The following is a 22,467-nucleotide window of genomic DNA, read 5'->3' on the forward strand; positions in this document are numbered from 1 at the left end:
ATAATATATTTTAAAAATCAAATACACGTAATGTCGGGTCGGCTTGGTTTGGTTTGACTTTTTTTAGCTAAAACCAAATCAAACCAATTATGATCGGATTTTTTTTTTCAACACCAAGCCAAGTCAAATCAAACCACTAGTCGAATTTTTTTCTCGGTTTGACTTGATTTATCGGTTTGGTGCGGTTTGTCGGTTTGCTTTTTACCCCTAGACACATTTATGTCAACTAAGATCAATGAAGACCTTATATATGTAGTGAAATGAAGCTAAAGGGTATGTACAAAAATAATAATTATACATCATCAGTAGCTTTGTGTCCTGCATCAAAGCAGTGCACATGGAAGCCTTTAAATTCTCAGCCTGCAAAAATTTTCTTAACGACGTGTATTTCAGACGAAACATGAGACTTTGTTTTATAATAATATATGTCACATGTAGGTGCCATTGCCGACATAGATTAAGATAAATTCTTATTTTCTTCTTAATTCTTTTCCCCGTGTTTTTTCATGTTTGGGATCGGTCCATATATTTATCATGTGTCCTGTTCCTCTACAGCGGAGAGCAAGAAATTTTAGTTAGAAGATTCAAAAAAATGAAATTGACATTGACGACTAACACCTAAAATATAGCTGACAGATATACAAAATACACATATTAATTTTAGCCGACGGATATACAAAACACACATAAAATATTTCTTCGTTGAAAAATTACACTACTATATAAGATTAAGCTTTATATATGTAAAATAAATGTTGAATTATCTTAACTTCCTTGTATGTTTATTTTTATTGTATTTTGAATCTCCTTAATAAAAATTTTGACTCCACAATTGCAATAGCTCCACCCTATTTGTCTCAAATATCAAGAAATGAAAGGAGACAAAATGACGAATGATGAAGAGAGGCAAGACTTGGAAGAATGATAGCCAAATGAAACAAAATTGATATTTGTGATTGGAAATTAAGCTTGATTTTCAACAACCAGTTTGATATTATTGGTGGACCAATATGCCATTAGATGGTAGCAGACTTGTAATATTATGAGTACTTAGCAAAGCAAATTAAAGTAAATTTCTTTCCCCCACCTAAACCCCAACGACACCCTTTTCTCACTTACTAATTAGCCAATGAAATTAAAGCATCACTCTTTTCAAGCTACAGTAATCAATATTTATACATTAATAAATATGGCAAAAATGGAAAATGTCATAGAAAAGATATTTGCCATAAAAGGCAGAAGTTCTGATTGCTTGATGAGCCACGTGTTCTTCTTTCTATACATAAACGTTCAATCAAGTAATAAAACACCTACAAACATTAGTATACATTTTCCATGTTATAATAACTGTTGATGTTTTTGACCAAAAAAATAATTACTGTTGATGTTTTTTCTCTATAGTCCATTCCTTTCCCTATAAAAATATCGTCCAAAATTCTTTCTGCACTGCAAAACGACTACCTAGGAAGCAGTCATATATACAGCATATACATTACCTCTTCAGACTTCAGAGCCTTCTCTGTTACTTAGCTTTATTCTCCATGTAAGTGGTAGTAAGCCTTCTATATTTTATTTAAGTTTTATTTTCGAGTATATATTTTATTTAGAATTAGTTATGTCTTTAACACGTCGATCATGTGACAATTCTTTTTCATGGGATGATTCTTTCTTATAATGGTAACAAAAAACCTCGAATGCATGATCCCTTGCATACTCCGATACCATATTAAATTATAATATTGTTGCGGGTGTATGGATAAAGTTTCACATGAAAAATAGAAAAGCAAAGAAAAAACTAATTGTAAAGTGTCGGATGCTCTTCATGCATGGTATGAAGTCTTTTGGGAAAAATCGCGTGACTTTGCCCATCGCAGACAATATTACACCTCGCTAAGAGTATCTTTGAGCTAATTTAATTAGCTCAATAACTGATATAAGAGCCAAAAGTTTAGTGGGACGGGTATGAAGATGAAGAAGAGATGCAGGCATTTGTGCCCAGCTTATTGTCATTGCATGTCTATGGGTAGGTTCAGTGGCGGAGCCACACCTACTCAAGGGTGTTCATATGAACACCCTTTGTCGGAAAAAATTGTCGGATGCGTATGTCAAATATAGAACTTTGTGGATATACTAGTAATGAACAACCCTGACATAGAAACAAAGGATAGTCCAGCGGCTAAGGGTGTGCAAACTCTTGCTCAGGACGTGAGTTCGAATCCCAGCTGTGGCACAATTTTTTTATTTTTGCATTAGAGGCATTGTGTTTTTCATGCGTTGTTTTTTTTCCCCTCACACATCCCCTGTCCTAAAATATGAACACCCTTGCTGAAAATCCTGGCTTCGCCCCTGGGTAGGTTTACTACCTTTACTCGTAGGTTGGAGATCATACACACACAAAAGAAACATGTTCACTTGGTAGTTATAAATTCTCAATAATGTTGGTGATATCCCGTTAATCTCCAAATTAGACCATGAATCGGCATAGGGTCATGTGGAACTTAGTTCAAGAGAAAATTGTTAGGTTGAGAATAAAGTTCCACATTAAAAGTACAAAAAAAAAGCATAAAGTGTTGAATGTTGTTAATGGAGAAAGGCCTGAAAATCATATCGTCTTGGCTCAAAGTGGAAAATATCACATTATGCTAAGAATATTTTTAGACCAATTTAGCCCAACAACCATCTCATCATAAATTTAAGTTGTTAGTTAGAGAGATAACACTTTTGTTTAGAGGCGGAACCATGATTTTTGATTATGGGTTCTGATTATAATTTTTTTTCGCTTGCATGTGCATATTAAAAAGAAATTAATACAAATTACTCAGGGCCTAATTTAGCGGGTCCTGCCTAACGCGTAACTACAATGTTGAGTCTCCCCTTTTATTTACTTAATTATATGCTCATGATTATCATATATGCTTTAAATTTTCTTATAAATCATTTTTAAAAAGATTCTTAATTAGGTCCTGATGCATATATTTTCTTTCACATTTCGTTGTTTTTTCCATGCAAACGATTTTGCGTCTTCCTCTTTTCTTTTGGCGTCTGAGTTTGTATTACCAATGATCATATGTTTATTTGGATTGTTTTTATTGTAGCCCAGGATTGCTCTACATTTCTTCTCATCAGAGCCAAAGTCATGACGAAGTCTTCAAACGTCCCAGTACAGGCAAACCAAGTAAGAAAGAATTATCATCTTACAAATGCTGTGCAGTCAATAATGCAACTATTTCTTGATCAATTCCATTCTAAATGTTAATTTGGCCTCTATTTCTTTTTATGACGGAAGATGTGCTATATTAACTTTTTTTTTTGCGCGGATTGCCCTTTATTTGGGGTGGTCTTTAATTTTTGCCCTTCAAATTGGTGGTCTTTAAGTTTTACCCCTCGCCTAACACCCCGAGGTTGTGAGTTCGAACCCCAGCTTAGTTAAAAAAAATAAATTGCAAGGCAGAATTTCGCAAGGCAGACTTTGCAAAATTCTGCCTCAATGCATAATTAAATTCTACCTCAGGCGGAATTTTGCAAATCTGCCCAGCGAACCTTACGCACAGGCAGAATTTCTGCTCATGCAAATTCTGCTTGTGCCATGTAAATTCTGCCTAAAGGGCAAAATTTAAAGACCACCATTTTGAGGGGTAAAAATTAAAGAGCACCCCTAGCGAAGGGCAATCCTGCATATTGCCCCTATATTAATAGTCTAATACATGCAGATAGAAGAAGAGTCTTGAACCAAAATGACCCAAAAAAAGGAGCAAATGAACCAAAATAACCCAACAAAAAAAAAAACTGATACCAAAGTACCTTTAACACAGTAAATTACTGCATTAAAGGACTTAACCATAACGGTAAGGTTAAGTCCAATAGCATAGTAATTTACTGCGCTATTCTGTTTTTTTTTTTTCGTCTGGTTTTGGTTAATTACTCTCTTTCTTCTACATTTTCACATTTTTTACGTACTTTAGCCTTAGATTAATCATGCTTCGAGACTCCGAAACTTCAATATTTTATATAGAACCCGACTTATTTTTGTGCGATTAATAAGGTAGGCTCAATACCTCAAGGATACGCAAAACTTCAGATTGTCATTTTAGTGGTTGAAAAGTGCTCGAAGTAAGATTTTGTTTGAAAACTTGTTGTCATTAGCTTTAAGTTATTTATTTTTTAGGATTTAGATTTGAGCGTATTATTTTTTAGTCAAAATTGCATAATTCATAACAATCTCAAAATAATTAAATTGCATCATTCATAACAATATGAAAATACTTAAACTAGTTCATTAATAACAAACCGAAACTGGTTAAAATACATTCATCAAAGAAAGAAAAAACTTCAAATAGATTCATCAATTCATGCGCTTGACTAGATGTTTCGCCACCGCGAGATCTGCCGCCACCACGAAAGTTTCTTCAGTCACAATAGGTACTTCCACTGTGAGATGTACTTTGACCACCATGCCGTAAGGGACACTTACGCTTATCATGACCAACATGACTGCAAAATGAGCATTTTCGAGTGTATCTCCCTGATGGAACATCCATTTCATTAGGAATACGGGAGTATGCTTGCTGTTTCAAATTATGGATAAATGCTTTGTTAGCAACCATGGAAAATGACTCTGTTGGCCAATAACTCTCATCATCAAGTGGGTGAAACCTTCTGGCATACGTTTTTGCATAATTTTCCATTGTATATTCCTTAACCACGTATTGCGAGGCATTCTTTCCCATTGTGATAAAACACTTGAAGGCATGAGAACCTGGCATGTGGTATGATTGCCACTTGCCATATGTGCATGTTCTTGGTATCTCACAAATTGTGTGAACGTTACCTTTACCACCTTCGTGCACACTTTTTGTGAGTTCAAATATACGCTCTGCATGGTTGTACTCCATCCTGTCGTGTTGCTGACACTTAAATTTGTGATATCCGAACAATTGTGTTGGTTTTGGCATCCATTTTAGATCGTCTGCCGCAAATCCTTTGGCTGCCTTTGATCGAGTCACGAACTGCTCCACAACCTGCGTAAAAGTCATTCTCAACATTGCGGTCAAATGCATGCATAAAGTGGCCAACCGCATGCATTGTGTTGTCAATCGGTGTTGTCATTCAGAAACGTCAGAAATCAACCATGCGCTAAAGGTGTATAAAGTGGTCAAATGCGTGCATTGTGGTCAATTAGTGTTGTCATTCAGAAACGTCATAAATCCACCATGCATAACGCATCTAAATTAGCACCATACATCAATATGATTGCTAGTGAATGTTATACAACGTAATTGACGAATAACTAGCAACCACACAAAATAGGGTTATTATGTCATTTTTTAACCAATTTGAAAAAATTAGTCGTCTTACATCGTTATCTCCAGGAGACATATTTGAAGCAATGGGTAGGACATGGGAATTGGGTGAAGATTTTGAATACTTGAATAACCCGAAGGATAGATACAATCAACGTTACAACAATAAAATGACAGATGAGTGGAATTGGCGTGTTAGGGAGGCTGCAACACTGGAACAAAACTTGAGGGCATTTAGACTTAAACACCCAGAAAGTCATGCTACGTCAATGCCTCGTTGCACTCCACAAGAGTTGAATTTTGCTCTTAATCGTTTTCGCAAAGAGAACAACCGAATGCAAATATGTTGCATTAGGGCTAGATATAGTCGAAATGTTTACATCACATCCAAGTGGGACTCGGACTATGAGATGTCCGATGATAATGATTCGCCATGATCTTATTAATTTTTGTTTTAACTAAAGTAGGTGGGTCATAGTCATGATCCCACAACCTATTGTGTTTGATACCTATATAAGTAGCCTTTCGCTACTTAGTAAACTACTAAAAGTAGAAATGTAGATTGGTCGGTATTCTTTCCAAAGGATCCAAATACCAGTGGTGATGACAGCTAAAATCATAGCAGCTTTTTAAGTGATTCCTCAATCGATCGATAACCGTGAATTCATGCTAGACGATTTGAAGCCCTACCTTTTAATAGATCGTAATGACGATTTTTGCCAACTGAAATATTTAGATCCACGTGAATATTATTGTGGTTTGTACGTCGAATCACAAAGTCTTGTTCGTGACTTGAAAAATCTCAACGCTCCAATCCCAACAAGATTCTCATTGAGCATACCTCGAACTAATCAAGATCCTTGCGAGGTTGCGATACAGAGGATTAGGAAAGAGAACAACCGAATGCTAGCACGACGTTGTAGATTTTACATGCTCAAGTTGGCTGAAGAACAAGCATCATCAACCGGTAGGGAACTAACATCTACAGAAAGAAGATTTGTCTTAAGAAACCCAAGATATTTATCTGAAGACGATATCTCTGATGATTAAGAATATTGTGATTTTAGTTATATTTTTAATTTATGATGATGTCGTTAATTTGAAAAATATTAATATGTTTAGTTTTGCTTTTATTCTTATATTTTATGATTTACTTACTTAAGCGTGTTAGAATTGACAAACGTTATATACATAAATACAAAGTGCAACGATTCAAATTTTTATAGAAAACACAAATAAACTACTACATAAAAAGTGACAATTACATAATACATTAGACAAACCATATAAAATACATAATGCATAAAAAGTTAAACTACAAAAAATAAAAACAACTACATCGGAATTAATAAACCTAGCCGACAATGCAACACTTCAAAATTACAAACAACAACAAGAGACCACAAATCATCCTCCAAAATTTCACTTTCTCTTTCAAAGCATTTATTTCGCGTTGAGAGTCTCTAAGATTATCCTTGAAAAAACTTTTTTTCTTGTCTTCCGATTCTTTTAGCAACATCTCCAGAAGTTCAATTTTTTCTAGAGCTTCCCTAAGTTGACACTACAAATCAAACTTCAAGGTATCTACATTGCTTCGTGAAGTCGCGGTATCTTTATCAACTGGAGCCTTTTTATACTTCGTTGCCACCGTTTTATCCGTGATAACTTTATCTTCCCACCGAAATATGTGCACCGACCATCTGTCTATTAAAATAACAAATACCATTAGTTTTGTAAGGTAGAAATGTGACAAAAACTCTATAAAAATTTACAAAAATAAACTTACTTCGGGCACTTTACAACGCCAAAAATGACGGCCCTGATCTTCTGGAGTCCTTGAAATTTTGAGCCAGCAGTATACACCGCAATAACACATGTCGGGTTCTATAGCATAAAACGATGATTCGGAGTTTTGAGACATGATTTATGAGGGTGTAAAATATGGCAAAAGAGTGAAAATGGAGGAGAATGGAGAAGTGTTAGGAAAATGGAAGTTCTGCCCTAGTTTTATGGAGTTGTTTAACGCAAGAATTTCCTGCGTTATTAAATTGACGACCTTCCTTAACGCAGTAATTTACTGCATTATTGGACTTAACTGCGCCGTTACGGTTAACTTAGGTTATTTTGTTTCATTTCATTTTTTTTTTGTCATTTAGGTTCCGAACTCATAGAAGAAAGGCCTAATACATCGACAGTCCCTTAAATTCGCTTGTAAATGTCAAGATATTTGAATTACAGCTTGTTCAAATTGAGCACTTGAATACATGATAACGTTTTCTTATTAATTAGACATTTTTAAGAAAAACTTTTGTGCATGTCAAATGCCCGTTATGAAGATAAATTAACCACTTATAACATGTCACCTCACAATTATATGCATTCAGCCTCAACAAGTGTTAGAACCTCAGGCTTGTTCCAATTGAGGCTAATGTGTAAAGTTTGTGGTTAACTTTAACACATAATATAGCAAGCTTGAGAATCCGCGCGATTTTTTTTTTTTAAAAAAAATTGAAGCAAAAGTAAATAATAAGAATACTTTATCATGTTCGGGTGCTCAATTAAAACACTTTGGTAATTACTGCACACGTATTTTCAAAGTTTATGCTGCTTTTTAAGAATATGATTTGGTATATTTGCTGTTGAAAGTTGTAGTCGTTAAATTTACAGCTACTTTTTAATCTTTAATTTTATTTATCTAATCCACTTTTATCAGAATCAATCTTGTTTATAACTTTGATTTTGTATGATTCTCATCAATTCTTTGAGTTCTTTCTAGAAAAAATTTCAAGAACAAGCTATTCAATTATTAAATGATTAGACTTAAAAATACGTTGTTTTAAGCTTGAATGTCTTTTAAAGCATTAGAAGCAGTACGATATTTGGTTTAAATCTATTTTCGAAAAGAATTATATAAGTAGAAGATAATAGAACTGACACATTCAATCAGATGTAATTCTATTTTAATTATTTCTATTATTTATAAAATAATTTTAATAGTTTCTGTAACAGTTGCCTCAATCCAAAAGGGGCTTCAAAACTAAATTCAATAAATCCTACCTAAAATCAACAATATCTCATGAAAGATTATACGGACATTAACTATATATTGCTAATAAGTAAAAGAAATCGATCATCAAAAATATAATTAATTACCTTGAATTTTAAGAAGTTATAAAAATAATTAAACATCAAACAGAATATGTAAAATTTTATTAAGTAAATTAAAAATAAATCCCACCTAACCCCTTCCAAAATGAAAAGGGACAAAAAAAAAAATAAAAAAAAATAGACACACTTACCTGGAGGCCGTCAACATTAATAGAGCATGTGTACCATGATTTGTGATAGAGAACATAGACTATAATCCTTTGGATCTTTGACCAAATAAACACACGCAATACTTCAATTTTTAAATGTCAATGGGTCCAATTGGTCTCTGTTTGGTTGCACAAGGCTCCTTTGCTCCCTCACCACCTCCCTTGTAAATAAAGGACAGGCATATTTCTTTGTGTCCCAATGTTACTCAAATTGGCCTGACCAAAAAACATAGAATCAGAAATTTCAGGTATATGGTCTTTGATTCTCTTTTCTTCTTTATATATGCAATGATCACACATAACATAAAAAAGAAACTTTGCATGCCTTTTTTTCCCCTCAATTTTGGGTCAAATTTCTGGAAAGAGTTTATGTTTTATGCACGATAGATGTAAGAAATATATATACATAATCACCAGAATATTATTAGTACTGATAATATGATAAGAATATATAGTTATTGATCTGCTATAATAGGTTAACCCAAAGCCAAATGCAACATTTCTTCAATGGGTTCAACAAGTAATTTTTTTCACGGATATAAATATATTTGTGAAAATCACTAAAATTTCAATAAAAACAAATTCTAAATCCATGAATGCAAATGCACAATGAGTTTAGTTCCAAAATCTTAAAATACAGGTTGACCCATCAAGCTTAAATTTGGAATCGGTTCTGCGTTGTAAACTATACTGATCATGTAAATTTTTTGTTACATTTAAGTTATCTACGTATTTATACTGATCATGTACATTTTTTGTTACATTTAAGTTATCTATGTACGCTGTAGGTATTAGAAATATTTACACCATCATGTCACATTTACCAATTGTAATAGATACCTATCTTATTTTCAAGATTACAAATCTCATATTTTAAGAAATTTTACCTGTAGAGACATCTTTTAGGTAATCTCATAGTGTAATTTTTTTTTCACTTACTATGTATATAAGTTAAACGTTTCACTTAAATATCATTGACAAAAGAATTTAACTTATATGCATCAATGATATAAATATTTTATTTCACTATGAGATCGCCTAAAGTATCTACTTGTAACCCTTCATAAATTGTGACATTTATATATTTTAAAATTAAGACAGTAAGCTATAGATAAACGGAACCGAAAGTGTAAAATCAGTGGATATTAATTAAACTAGCGCTTAGATGCTACTCCTATATATTCTGCATTTTTCAGCTGAGATGTATATGTTGTTCTCTGACACCACTTTCTTTTCAGACCATAAGCATGGAAGAATCACCTGATCCTCCATTTGTGGAGACATACAAAGATCTTTTTGATACCATACACAATGAAAACCTGGATTCAAACAAATACAATGACCTCTTCTTGGTGGAGGAATGTGAGTTGCCTCTGATAAATCTTCACCAACTAAATTACGGAGATAAATTCGAGAGAGAAGAATGCAAGAAAAGAATAGCTAAGGCTTCGCAAGAATGGGGTTTTTTCCAAGTGGTGAATCATGGAGTTTCACATGATGTTTTGGGGGAAATGAAAAGGTATTGAACTGTTCATTTCCGCTGTGGATGTAGGTCAATTGACCGAATCACGTGAAATGTTTGTGTCTTTTTTGATATATTTTTTTGTTGTCTGATTTATCGTCGATAAAGTTATGCTTTGTTAGCATGGCACCTGATTATTTCGATTCTAACAGGGAGCAAGTCAAGCTTTTCAAAAGGCCGTTCCGTGAGAAGACGAATATTGACAAGAATCTTAACTTCTCCGAAGGAAGTTACCGTTGGGGAACGCCAACGGCAACTTGCCTTCGGCAGATTTCATGGTCGGAAGCTTTTCATATACCTCTCTCTGATGTTTCATGTTCAAAGGGTCTTAGCAGCCTCAGGTAATTAGAATTTTCTTGGTTACATATATTAATTGATGTGTGTGTGTTTAATTATGTGTTTGGTTTTGTGTGTATTACAATATCTTGGGCTTCTGGTCTTCGTATTTACCTGGTCTTCGAGTTATTTACTTTAGCTCTTGGGGGAAAGGGAATCTTCTTCATTTGTAAACCCGTCACAAACTCTTCTGCATGCCATGTAGCAAGAACTGTGTTAAAGCTCGTACAAGCGATAAGGATAAATAATTTCGGGAATAAATTTGAGATGAGTTTATCCCACATTTGATTGGGATAAAATCCCGGTATAACTAATTTCGAGATTAGTTATTCCGGAAATGTAGTGTTATTTTATCCCTATGGGAGGGCGGGATAAGTAATCCCGGGATAACTTGTTGCCAACCAAACGACCCCTATGGTTTTAATATTAAGGACTAGGGGCGGAGCCAGTAAGGGGCAAGGGGGTTATCTCCTTTGGTGAAAAATTACACTGTGTATACAAGGTTAAATTTATTTTTCATGTATTTATTGGATTAACATCAAATGCTGGTAAGATTATAAGGCCGTGAGCCTATCTAGTTATCTATAGGACCGGAGTACTATTCATGTGAGGATAAGTTTGTAAGTGCTCAAAACACTACTAAGAAAATACGAATTCCGAAGACGTTCCATCAGAAATTAGCTTGTCATTTGAAAACGTTTGCAACGAGCCAATTTCTAATGGAACCTGCCAAACATTCGCTTCTTTTAAGTAGTGAAACTCTTATGGAGTATATTATTAGTCTTGCTGTTTGGAATCAAACTATGTTTCCTTCGAAAAAAGGTCATGGGATAGTCAGTTTTTTAACCATTGTTTGAAATTAAATTTTGGATAAAAATATCTCTAGCTAAAATATGAAGAAATTTACTACATGGTGTGAAACTTGTTGGAGTTCTAAAACTTCCGATATGTGAAACTATAATATGGCGTGATGTTGTTTCAAATTTTTATATGTAAAACTCTAGTATAATGTAATATAATTCAAACTTTTATATATAAGTGAAATTCCAAAACCAAGATCTTCATTCTTAGAGAATGGAGTTGTAGTTCAGTTAGATGTTTTCCCCCAAGCTTCTTTAACGATTTCAGATACGATTTTGAGCTTAAAACAAACAACAGATGAACTCACAACCCTGTTGATGAAAGAAATAACGTCTTTTTCATTAAAATATTGCTCAATAATTACATTTGTTAGTCAAATATACAGAAAATGTATATTATTATGTATAGAATGTGTGTGTGTCTATATATATATATATATATATATATATATATATATATATATAAAGAAATATATATTTGTCCGCTATAATTTTGATGGTCAAATTGCTATTTATCCATGTTAAATGTTTCCTTCTAGAGCATTTGGGTGCTGCCGACTGCTTGTACTTAGATAGGAAGCTATTACCCTAGAAAGTGGAGATATATGATCAATTGAAAAGCTTGGTGATAACACTTGATATGATGTTTTTTTTGGCGTTGTGGGGGCTATTTATTTGAGGATCCAGTACTTCATAGTAAGATAAATATCCTAAAAAGTGAATGTGTATCAATTTAGAAAGAAAAAAATGTGGAATTCAAGCATCTGGCATTTTTGGGAGGATGTGTCTTAATCCTTATACTCATGATTTTGTAGCTGGCAGTCAACCTAAACAAAAAAAACAAGGAGTTAACATTGGACCACCCTTAATAAAGGGCCGCTTGGTTTAAAATCGGAATATTTCATTATTATAATTTTGGATTAAAATCAGGATTATAATTTGAATAACTTATTAAAATTATAACTCTCATTTTCATACCGATTTTAGTTAATACCTCTAATTAAATATGAAATAAATTTAATCTCAAATACTAAAACAAGATAACCTACCTAATCCCTCCAACCAAACCACCTAAGAGGTATAAGAATCCAGGTGGATTAATAGTATTTATTTATGTGAGCCAATTAAAAGGAGAAATAAATAAAGACTACTTGCCCAGACAACTATAACTTCTAAAAAGTTTGCTTACGATGCATTGATAGTATTAATAAGTTGAACCGCTTCATGTTTCTTCCCTAACTTAATGTACTTTGTTGATTCTCTTTTATCGTTAGGGGATATATACGTTGTGAATATATTAAAAAAAAAATGTCATCTGATCATATTTACTTGTCGTAGCAGGACATGGCTAAGGGACTCATTGAATGTGTAGATAGATGATTATTTTTAATGAATTATTATATGTTGAATCTTCTTAGCATTTTCGTGTACTTTTTTATTTTTTATTATTCTGAATTTCTTTAATAAAAATCTTAGCTTCCCCACTAGTAACATATTACCTCTCTTATTTTCAAGATTATGAATTTCAAATTTGAGGCATTAATTACTTGTACGAATAATTTAATTAGTGATCGAATAATGACAGTGCAAATAGCTTAAACTCAATTTCTTGGAATTTGATCATGATGTTTGTTGGATGAATTCAGCTCCACAATGGAACAATTTGCAACAACACTATCTGAATTAGCACAGCAATTAGCAAGATTATTAGCAGAGGAACTGGGACATCATAATAAGTCAAATTATTTCAAAGAAACATGTTTGCCAAGCACTTGCTACCTAAGAATGAACAGATATCCACCTTGCCCTATTTCTCCACAACTCTTTGGATTAATGCCACACACTGACAGTGATTTCCTCACAATATTGCATCAAGATGAAATTGGAGGGTTGCAATTATTCAGAGATGGGAAATGGATCTCTGTTAAGCCTAATCCTGAAGCTCTTATCATCAATATAGGAGACCTGTTCCAGGTATTTGAAAATTATTTTCCTAAATTTTGATACTCTATCCCAAACAAACACCGATAAATTGGGATGAAAAGAGTACTTTATTTCATATCAAAGGAAAATGATTTAGGTTGTGTTTCGTATGATGGGAGTCAACTTTGACAAAATCAATTGTTTTCTTGAAAACATTTTTCTAGTTTGGTGGGAGAGTGAAAAATAATTTCAGGAAGAAAATTACTCACGAAAGATTGAAAATAACATTAGCAAACAGGATAGTGTTTTGATGATAATTTTGAGTATAAATATTCTTCATAATGTCTAAGTGTTGATTAAGGCAATAATTATACGTGTTGGGCTAAATGTCAAACGAAATAACTCCTTCCCTAAAGTGAGGGAAGTCATTTTCCCCTCCAGAAAAGCATTTTTGGTCCTACCAATTATACCGTAATATATGACTTATTTTTTGAAAATTATATTCGATCAAAAACACACCTTATAAATGACTTATTTTCTGAAAAACATTTGCCAAAAATATTTTTGATCATACCAAACACACCCTTTGTTATAACTTATTTGGTGTAAACATATTCTCTAGTTTTTCAAAATTAATGAAGAACGTTACATGATGCAGGCATGGAGCAATGGTGTTTATAGAAGTGTTGAACATAGAGTTGTGACAAATAAAGTAAAAGAGAGGTTCTCAACTGCATTGTTCTTATGTCCCTCTTATGACACAGAAATACTTAGCTGTGTTGAACCTTCTGTTTATAGAAAATTTACATTTAAAGAATTTAGACAACAAGTCCAAGAGGATGTCAAGAAATTTGGTTATAAAGTAGGTCTTCCTAGGTTTCTTGTATCAAGCCACTAAACAAAAATTTTTGCAATCAAATTACTATATGACGACTTTAAATAGTTAAAAGGCAAGAGCCTTAGTTTTTCCTCTTTTTTTTTTCTTTATTTCCCATGTCTCGCAATGTTAGAACGGGTTAATATCTAATCTTTTCTCATTGCATTTGAATTGCTAATTTTACAAATTAGTTGAAGAATTTTAATGCCTGCTTGAAAATCTGTACGTATTGTGTAAAGTTTAATGGGAAAATTACAGTCATCTAGTTTACAAAATAAGTACATAGTGTATAGAAAGTGTATACTTTAGACGAAATATACATATATTATACATATACTATACACCTATACACAACATATAAAGCCGAAGTGTGTAGGTATACCTACGTAGTGTATAGTTCGGCGATGTTGGTAAACTAGTTGGCCGAAGGGTACATTTATGTAAATTTCCCAAGTTTAATTCGACCATTCAATTTATTATTATAGAAAAGTGCTCGTCAACTCGACTCAACTTGTAGCCGAAGCCTAGTCGGAGAAAATAATAATGTTTCGATCAAAAAAATGCTTTAATTAATGAAATAATTATGATCCAATACACATGACAAAATAATACATCTACCCTCAAAATCAAAATTGAAACACTAATTTCTTTCATCTTATAAAAGAATATAATATCTCTATTTTGGTCAATTAATCCCATGGACTTAACCAACACTCCACAGGCTTTTCTGGATATCTCTCATATCTTTACAATAATGATAGATCACTAAATTCCGTTGCACCCAAGCATAGTCCAATTTCTGGTCACTTGATAGGTGCCAAGAATTATATTGATCCCACCAATTCTTATTGGTTGTAGAAACACAAGAAGGGAAAGGATCTTTCCATTGACAACCATCAACATTGAAATCTCTATATGTTGAAACAAATGGTGCATTTTTCTAGTCTGTTTTCTCCAAACCACCCCAAGTAGCCCAATCATCCGCGTTCCATATGCTCGAAGTACATTGGCTTCTCGTTGGGGAAGAAATTGTTCATATAATTCGCGTTTTTGTATACTCTTATCGAAACTTTATTCACGAAAAACCTGCACACACATTACTGGTAACGTGTGTTATCGAACAGTATATATATTTGAACAATTTTAAAAAATAATATATATAATAATGTTATGTGCGAACTAAATGTTATAAATGAACGGTAAGTGCAACAGTACTTCAAATCACGTGTTGGCTTGAAATCTTGAATCCTACTCTTACTGTAATGATATTCCTCTAGCATAATAAAATAATATAAGAATGTTATTGTCTGTAATTTGATCTGTTTTCTTTAGCTCGAAGTATACATACAGTTGACTGAATTTAAAATAAATATTTCTGCATACTGATTTCTAAGAAGGAATAGTAAGTATAATAATAATATACTGATTTAAGATTTTGGATCTGACTCTAAATTTAAAAGGCAGATTCTCTAACCTAATCAATTACAGACCTCTTTATAACAACCATCCTCTATAATAACATTTCACTATAACGTTTAAGTTTTTTTTTTTTGGAATAGATTTTTCATATTACGGTATATCATATATTCTTTAGAACAATATTTCGCTATAGCCGCGAAAAAATATTTAAACAAACGACACTGCTATAGATAGGTTTGGTTGTACGACCATGAAATATTTCAAAGTGAAATCTACCAAAACTAAACGAATCATCAGATAATTGAATCAAAGATCAAAGAAGGGTAGAAATACTTTTCATCTTACAAATTATTTTTTTTCTTTGATTTTCTACCCGGTGTTCAGTACCTGCATTAGGGTTCGATTAAATTTGAAGTAGCGTTCGGATGTCCCACCATTAGGTGGCAAAGCGTTTCCTAATAAAGGTGACTCTGTACCCAGCAGGGCTCGAATCTGAGACCTTTGGCTTTGATTAAGGATGGAGTACATATTGCTTCACTACAATCCTTGTTGGTTATTTGTACTTAAGAATCACTTGAAAAATGAAAAGTTGAAAGAGGGTTTCTTTTTTGCTTCCTAACTAGTGTTCCATATTTATATTTAGGCCCCGAATAATTCGGATAGGGTGAGTGAGAGTTCCAGATTGAAAGAGGTAGGATCAAACCAAAGAATGGAATCTGGTGAGAATTCCAAAGAATGGAAGTCCTGAGTGGGATCAAACCAAAGAACGTGCCTCATCTCACGCCCACCAGTACCATTTTTGTACACATTTGTCTGAATAATATAAGGTTCCCCTGTTCTGTTTCCCAAGAATTCGAAGTCTAGCTCATCTCTTGTTGGCCCTGCCCCTTCTTCTGTGCACATCTGCAGTAAAATAAAATCTCCATTTAAATTTTTTTTACATGAGTTTAACTTTAATGCATTGAAAATATAAACAAGTAATAACTGTTTCTAAAATGTGAGATTAGTAACCTGAAAAATATGACAGAATACCTAGATATTCTTTCTTAAAGGATGGAGTTGTAGTTCAGTTTGATGTTTTCCCCCAGCTTATTTAACGATTTCAGATATGATTCTGATCTTAAAAGAGATAACAAATGAATTTATAACCCTGTTGACGGAAGAAATAACATCTTTTTCATTAAAATATTGCTCAATAATTACATTTGCTGGTCAAATATATGAAAATGTAGATTATTATGTATAGAATGTATGTGTGTGTGTCTTTATATATATATATATATATATATATTTTGGTGGGCAAATTGCTATTATCCATGTTAAACGTTTCCTTTGAGAGCATTTGGGTGTTGCCGACTGCTTGTACTTAGATAGGAAGCTATTACCCTAAAAAGTGGAAATATATGATCAATTGAAAGGCTTGTTGATAACACTTGATATGATGTTATTTTATTTTGGCGTTGTGGCCTGTGGGGCTATTTATTTGAGGATCCAATACTTCATAGTAAGATAAATATCTTAAAAAGTGAATGTGTGTCAATTTAGACGGAAAAAACAAAAAAAAAGTGGAATTCATGCATTTGGCATTTTTGGGAGGATATGTCTTAATCAGTGTTTTAAAAGGCGGGGGCGTAAGGCGGGGCTTAAGCCCCATGGGTATTTAATTTTTAGTATTTCTTAAAATAATATAATTACAATAAATATTTTTAAATAGATAAAATTACATAAAAAAATAAAAGAAAACTGTAAATAAATGAAATATATATATATATATATATATATATATATATATATATGTGTGTGTGTGTGTGTGTGTGTGTGTGTGTGTGTGTGTGTGAGCGCGCGCTTGATCCTCATAAAAAAATGATCAAAGCAATCCATTATACACCGCTTATAATTTGTAATTATATATAACATAATTTTACAAGTATAAACAATACAATGAAATAAAAGCTATTATGAAATGCAAATTAATTCTAACATTTTAACTTTCAAACACGGAAAAAAACACAGTTTCTTAAAACACTATTACTATCATACTATTCATTTTATCTCCCTATAAGCAAATAATCAATAAAATTTATCAATATTACAATTAAAACATAACTTCTTCATGAACAAAAAATAAAATTATATGATAATTCTTATACATAGGACTTATGACCAATGACAAGTGAAAATGTACAATTCCGCTATGTGGTTTTTCAAAAAAAAAAAAAAAAAGTGATATTCACCCTCATGACGTTCTCAAATAGTAAATATCCAATACTACGACTTGTTATATGAGTTACACCCAATCTTCTATTTCTATAGATGAAAAACTATTAAGTATCATTATTTTGTTAAATAATTATGAGGGTGAATGATTTTAATTAAGGAATTTAAAATATAATTTGTGTAAGAACTGTTAGGCGAGCCCCGGGCATTGGGCGTTAAGCGTGTTTAGGGCGTACGGTTGGGCGCTTAGGGCGTAAGCCTCATAAGAACTAAGCCCCGCACGTTAGCCCCAGGGCGTTTTGCCACTGCCCTGCCCCGAGGCGAGCCCCGGGGCGAGTCCTGACACTGCCTTTTAAAACAATGGTCTTAATCCTTATCCTCGTGATTTTGTACCAGGCAGTCAACCTAAACCAAAAAAAAAAAAAAAAAAAAAGGAGTTAACATTGGACCACCCTTACTCAATAAGGGCATGTTTGGTTTCAAATCGGAATATTTCATTATTATAATTTTGGGACTAAAGTCAGGATTATAATTTGAATAACTTATTCAGATTATAATTCTCATTTTCATACCGATTTTAGTTAATACCTCTAATTAAATATGAAATAAATTTAATCCTAAATACTAAAACAGGATAATCTACCTAATCCCTCCAACCAAACCACCTTAGATATATAAGAAGCCAGGTGGATTAATAGTATTTATTTATGTTCTCTTTTTTATTGGATCACGTTCAAGTTTTTTTTTTAAATCAGTTTTTCATATTACGGTATATCATATATTCTTTAGAACAATATTTCGCTGCAGCCGCGAAAAAATATTAAAACAAACGACACTGCTATAGATAGATTTTGTCGTACAACCATGAAATATTTCAAACTGAAATCTACCGAAACTAAATGAATCATCAAATAATTGAATCAAAGATCAAAGAAGGGTAGAAATGCTTTTCATCTTTCAAATTGATTTTTTCTTTGGTTTTCTACCCGGTGTTCAGTACCTGCATTTGGGTCCGATTAAATTTGAAGTCGCGCCGGGAGGTCCCACATTGGGTGGCAAAGCGTTTCCTAATAAGGTGACTCCGTACTGAGCGGGGCTCATATTTGAAACCTCTAACTCTGATTAAGGATGCAGTACATACTACTTCACTACAATCCTTGTTACTTATTTTTACTTAAGAATCAGAAAAATGAAAAGTTGAAAGAGGGTTTCTTTTTGGCTTCCTAACTAGTGTTGCATATTTATATTTAGGCCCCGACTAATTCGGATAGGGTGAGAGTTCCAGATTGAAAGAGGTAGGTACTTACACAATCTGGTGAGAATTCCAAAGAACGGATTATGAATGGAAGTCCTGCGTGGGATCAAACCAAAGAACGTGCCTCATCTCACGCTCACCAGTACCATTTTTGTACACATTTGTCTCAATAATATAAGGTTCCCCTGTTCTGTTTCCCAAGAATTCGAAGTCTAGCTCATCTCTTGTTGGCCCTGCCCCATCTTCTCTGCACATCTGCAATCAAATAAAATCTCCATTTAAAACATTTTTTCATGAGTTTAACTTTTAATGCATAGAAAACATAAACAAGTAGTAAGTGTTTCTAACATGTGAGATTAGTAACCTGAAAAATATGACAGAATACCTAAATATTCATTCTTAAAGGATGGAGTTGTATTCAGTTAGATGTTTTCCTCGAGCTTCTTTAACGATTTCAGATATGATTCTGAGCTTAAAAGAAACAACAAATGAATTCACAACCTTGTTAACAAATAGCGTCTTTTTCATTAAAATATTACTTAATAATTACATTTATTAGTCAAACATACAGAAAATGTATATTATTATGTATAGAATGTATGTGTGTGTCTATATATATATATATATATATATATATATATATATATTTGTCCGCTATAATTTTGATGGGCAAATTGCTATTTATCCATGTTAAACGTTTCCTTCTAGAGCATTTGGGTGCGGCCGACTGCTTGTACATAGATAGGAAGCTGTTACCCCAAAAAGTGGAAATACATGATCAATTGAAAGGCTTGTTGATAACACTTGATATGATGTTTTTTTTTTTTTTTTTTTTGGGCATTGTGGCCTGTGGGGCTATTTATTTGAGGATCCAGTACTTTATAGTGGTAAGATAAATATCTTAAAAAGTGAATGTGTGTCGATTTAGAAGGAAAAAAAATGTGGAATTCATGCATTTGGCATTTTTGGGAGGATATGTCTTAATCCTTATCCTCGTGATTTTGTACCAGGCAGTCAACCTAAACAAAGAAAAAAGAGGAGTTAACATTGGACCACCCTTACTCAATAAGGGGCTGTTTGGTTTAAAATCTGATTATTTCATTATTATAATTTTGGGACTAAAGTCAGGATTGTAATTTGAATAACTTATTCAGATTATAATTCTTATTTTCATACCAATTTTAGTTAATACCTCTAATTATATATGAAATAAATTTAATCCTAAATACTAAAACAGGATAACCTACCTAGTCCCTCCAACCAAACCACCTTAGAGATATAAGAAGCCAGGTGGATTAATAGTATTTATTTATGTTCTCTTTTTTAAAAAGAGGAGGACCAGGAGCCAATTAAAAGGAGAAATAAATAAAGATTACTTGCCCAGACAACTATAACTTCTAAAAAGTTTGCTTACAATGCATTGATAGTATTAATAAGTTGAAACGCTTCATTTTTCTTCCCTAACTTAATGTACTTTGTTGATTCTCTTTTATCGTTAGGGGATATATACATAGTCAATATAAACAAAAAATTATCATCTGATCATATTTACTTGTCGTAGCAGGACATGGCGGAGCCACCTTATTTAAGGGAGTCATTTGACACTCCTTCGTTGGAAAAATACATTGAATATGTAGATAGATTATTATTTTTTTAATGAATTATTATATATTGAATCTCCTTAGCATTTTTCGTGTTTTTTTTTTAATGTGATTTTTTTAAAAAAAATCTTAGCTTCCCCACAGGTAACATGTCACCTCTCTTATTTTCAAGATTATGAATTTTGAATTAAAGGAGGCTTTAATTATTTGTAGGAATAATTTAATTAGTAATCGAATAATGACAGTGCAAATAACTTAAACTCAATTTCTTGGAACGGATGAATTCAGCTCCACAATGGAACAATTTGCAACAACACTATATGAATTAGCACAGCAATTAGCAAGATTATTAGCAGAGGAACTGGGACATTATAATAAGTCAAATTATTTCAAAGAAACATGTTTGCCAAGCACTTGCTACCTAAGAATGAACAGATTTCCACCTTGCCCTATTTCTCCACAACTCTTTGGATTAATGCCACACACTGACAGTGATTTCCTCACAATAATGCATCAAGATGAAATTGGAGGGTCGCAATTATTCGGAGATGGGAAATGGATCTCTGTTAAGCCTAATCCTGAAGCTCTTATCATCAATATAGGAGACCTATTCCAGGTATTTGAAAATTATTTTCCTAAATGTTGATACACTGTCCCAAACAAACACCGTCACATAAATTGGGATGAAAAGAGTACTTTATTTCATCTCAAAGGAAAATGATTTAGGTTGTGTTTCGTATGATGGAAGTCAACTTTGACAAAACCAGTTGTTTTCTTGAAAACATTTTCCTAGTTTGGTGGGAGAGTGAAAAATAATTTCAGGAAGAAAATTACTCACGAAAGATTGAAAATAACATTAGCAAACAGGATAGTGTTTTGATGATAAGTTTGAGTATAAATATTCTTCATAATGTCTAAGTATTGATTAAAGCAATAATTATAAGTGTTGAGCTAATTGTCAAACGAAATAACTCCTTCCTTGAAGTGAGGGAAGTCATTTTCCCCTCCAGAAAAACATTTTTGGTCCTACCAATTATACCGTTATATATGACTTATTGTTTAAAAATTATCTTCGATCATACCAAACGCACCCTTGTAAAAGACTCTGAAAAATATTTTCAGTCATACCAAAAACACCCTTATAAATGACTTATTTTCTGATAAACATTTGCCAAAAATATTTTTGATCATACCAAACACACCCTTGTTATAACTTATTTGGTGTAAACATATTCTCTAGTTTTTCAAAATTAATGAAGAATGTTACATGATGCAGGCATGGAGCAATGGTGTTTATAGAAGTGTTGAACATAGAGTTGTGACAAATAAAGTAAAAGAGAGGTTCTCAACTGCATTGTTCTTATGTCCCTCTTATGACACAGAAATACTTAGCTGTGTTGAACCTTCTGTTTATAGAAAATTTACATTTAAAGAATTTAGACAACAAGTCCAAGAGGATGTCAAGAAATTTGGTTATAAAGTAGGTCTTCCTAGGTTTCTTGTATCAAGCCACTAAACAAAAATTTTTGCAATCAAATTACTATATGACGACTTTAAATAGTTAAAAGGCAAGAGCCTTAGTTTTTCCTTTTGTTTTTCTTTATTTCCCATGTCTCACAATGTTAGAACGGGTTAATATCTAATCTTTTCTCATTGCATTTGAATTACTAATTTTACAAATTTGTTGAAGAATTTTAATGTCTGCTTGAAAATCTGTACGTATTATGTAAAGTTTAATGGGAAAATTACAGTCATCTAGTTTAATATGTAGACAGTGTATAGAAAGTGTATACTTTAGACGAAATATACATATATTATACATACCTATACATATAATATA

General features: G+C 32.7%; 2 protein-coding genes across 2 annotated transcripts; both read left to right on the forward strand.

Annotated features, from left to right (window-relative positions):
* The first annotated feature begins 1,401 nt into the window (after window positions 1-1,401).
* Window positions 1,402-14,285, forward strand: LOC132628073 (gibberellin 2-beta-dioxygenase 8-like). The gene is made up of 6 exons (XM_060343817.1): window positions 1,402-1,543; window positions 3,096-3,175; window positions 9,856-10,136; window positions 10,292-10,480; window positions 12,982-13,309; window positions 13,917-14,285. Exons 2-6 carry the CDS (start codon window positions 3,137-3,139, stop codon window positions 14,154-14,156), a joined length of 1,077 nt encoding a protein of 358 aa, XP_060199800.1. The 5' UTR covers window positions 1,402-1,543; window positions 3,096-3,136; the 3' UTR covers window positions 14,157-14,285.
* A 6,610-nt stretch (window positions 14,286-20,895) lies between these two features.
* On the forward strand, window positions 20,896-22,209 carry LOC132609471 (gibberellin 2-beta-dioxygenase 8-like; the record flags this gene model as incomplete). Its single annotated transcript, XM_060323454.1, has 2 exons — window positions 20,896-21,243; window positions 21,904-22,209. Coding segments are annotated over 2 exons (588 nt in total), but the record flags the coding sequence as incomplete, so codon positions are not given.
* Between the last annotated feature and the right edge of the window lie 258 nt (window positions 22,210-22,467).

The sequence above is a fragment of the Lycium barbarum genome, chromosome 1 (genome assembly GCF_019175385.1).
Source record: "Lycium barbarum isolate Lr01 chromosome 1, ASM1917538v2, whole genome shotgun sequence".
Lineage (NCBI taxonomy): Eukaryota > Viridiplantae > Streptophyta > Magnoliopsida > Solanales > Solanaceae > Lycium > Lycium barbarum.

What these genes read in the sequence shown, in the direction of transcription:
- LOC132628073 (XM_060343817.1), top strand. Translation starts at nt 3,137, where the DNA reads ATGACGAAGTCTTCAAACGTCCCAGTACAGGCAAACCAA. An exon ending in GTTTTGGGGGAAATGAAAAG is followed by an intron (nt 10,137 to 10,291) that starts GTATTGAACTGT and finishes CGATTCTAACAG; the next exon opens with GGAGCAAGTCAAGCTTTTCA. An exon ending in AAGGGTCTTAGCAGCCTCAG is followed by an intron (nt 10,481 to 12,981) that starts GTAATTAGAATT and finishes GGATGAATTCAG; the next exon opens with CTCCACAATGGAACAATTTG.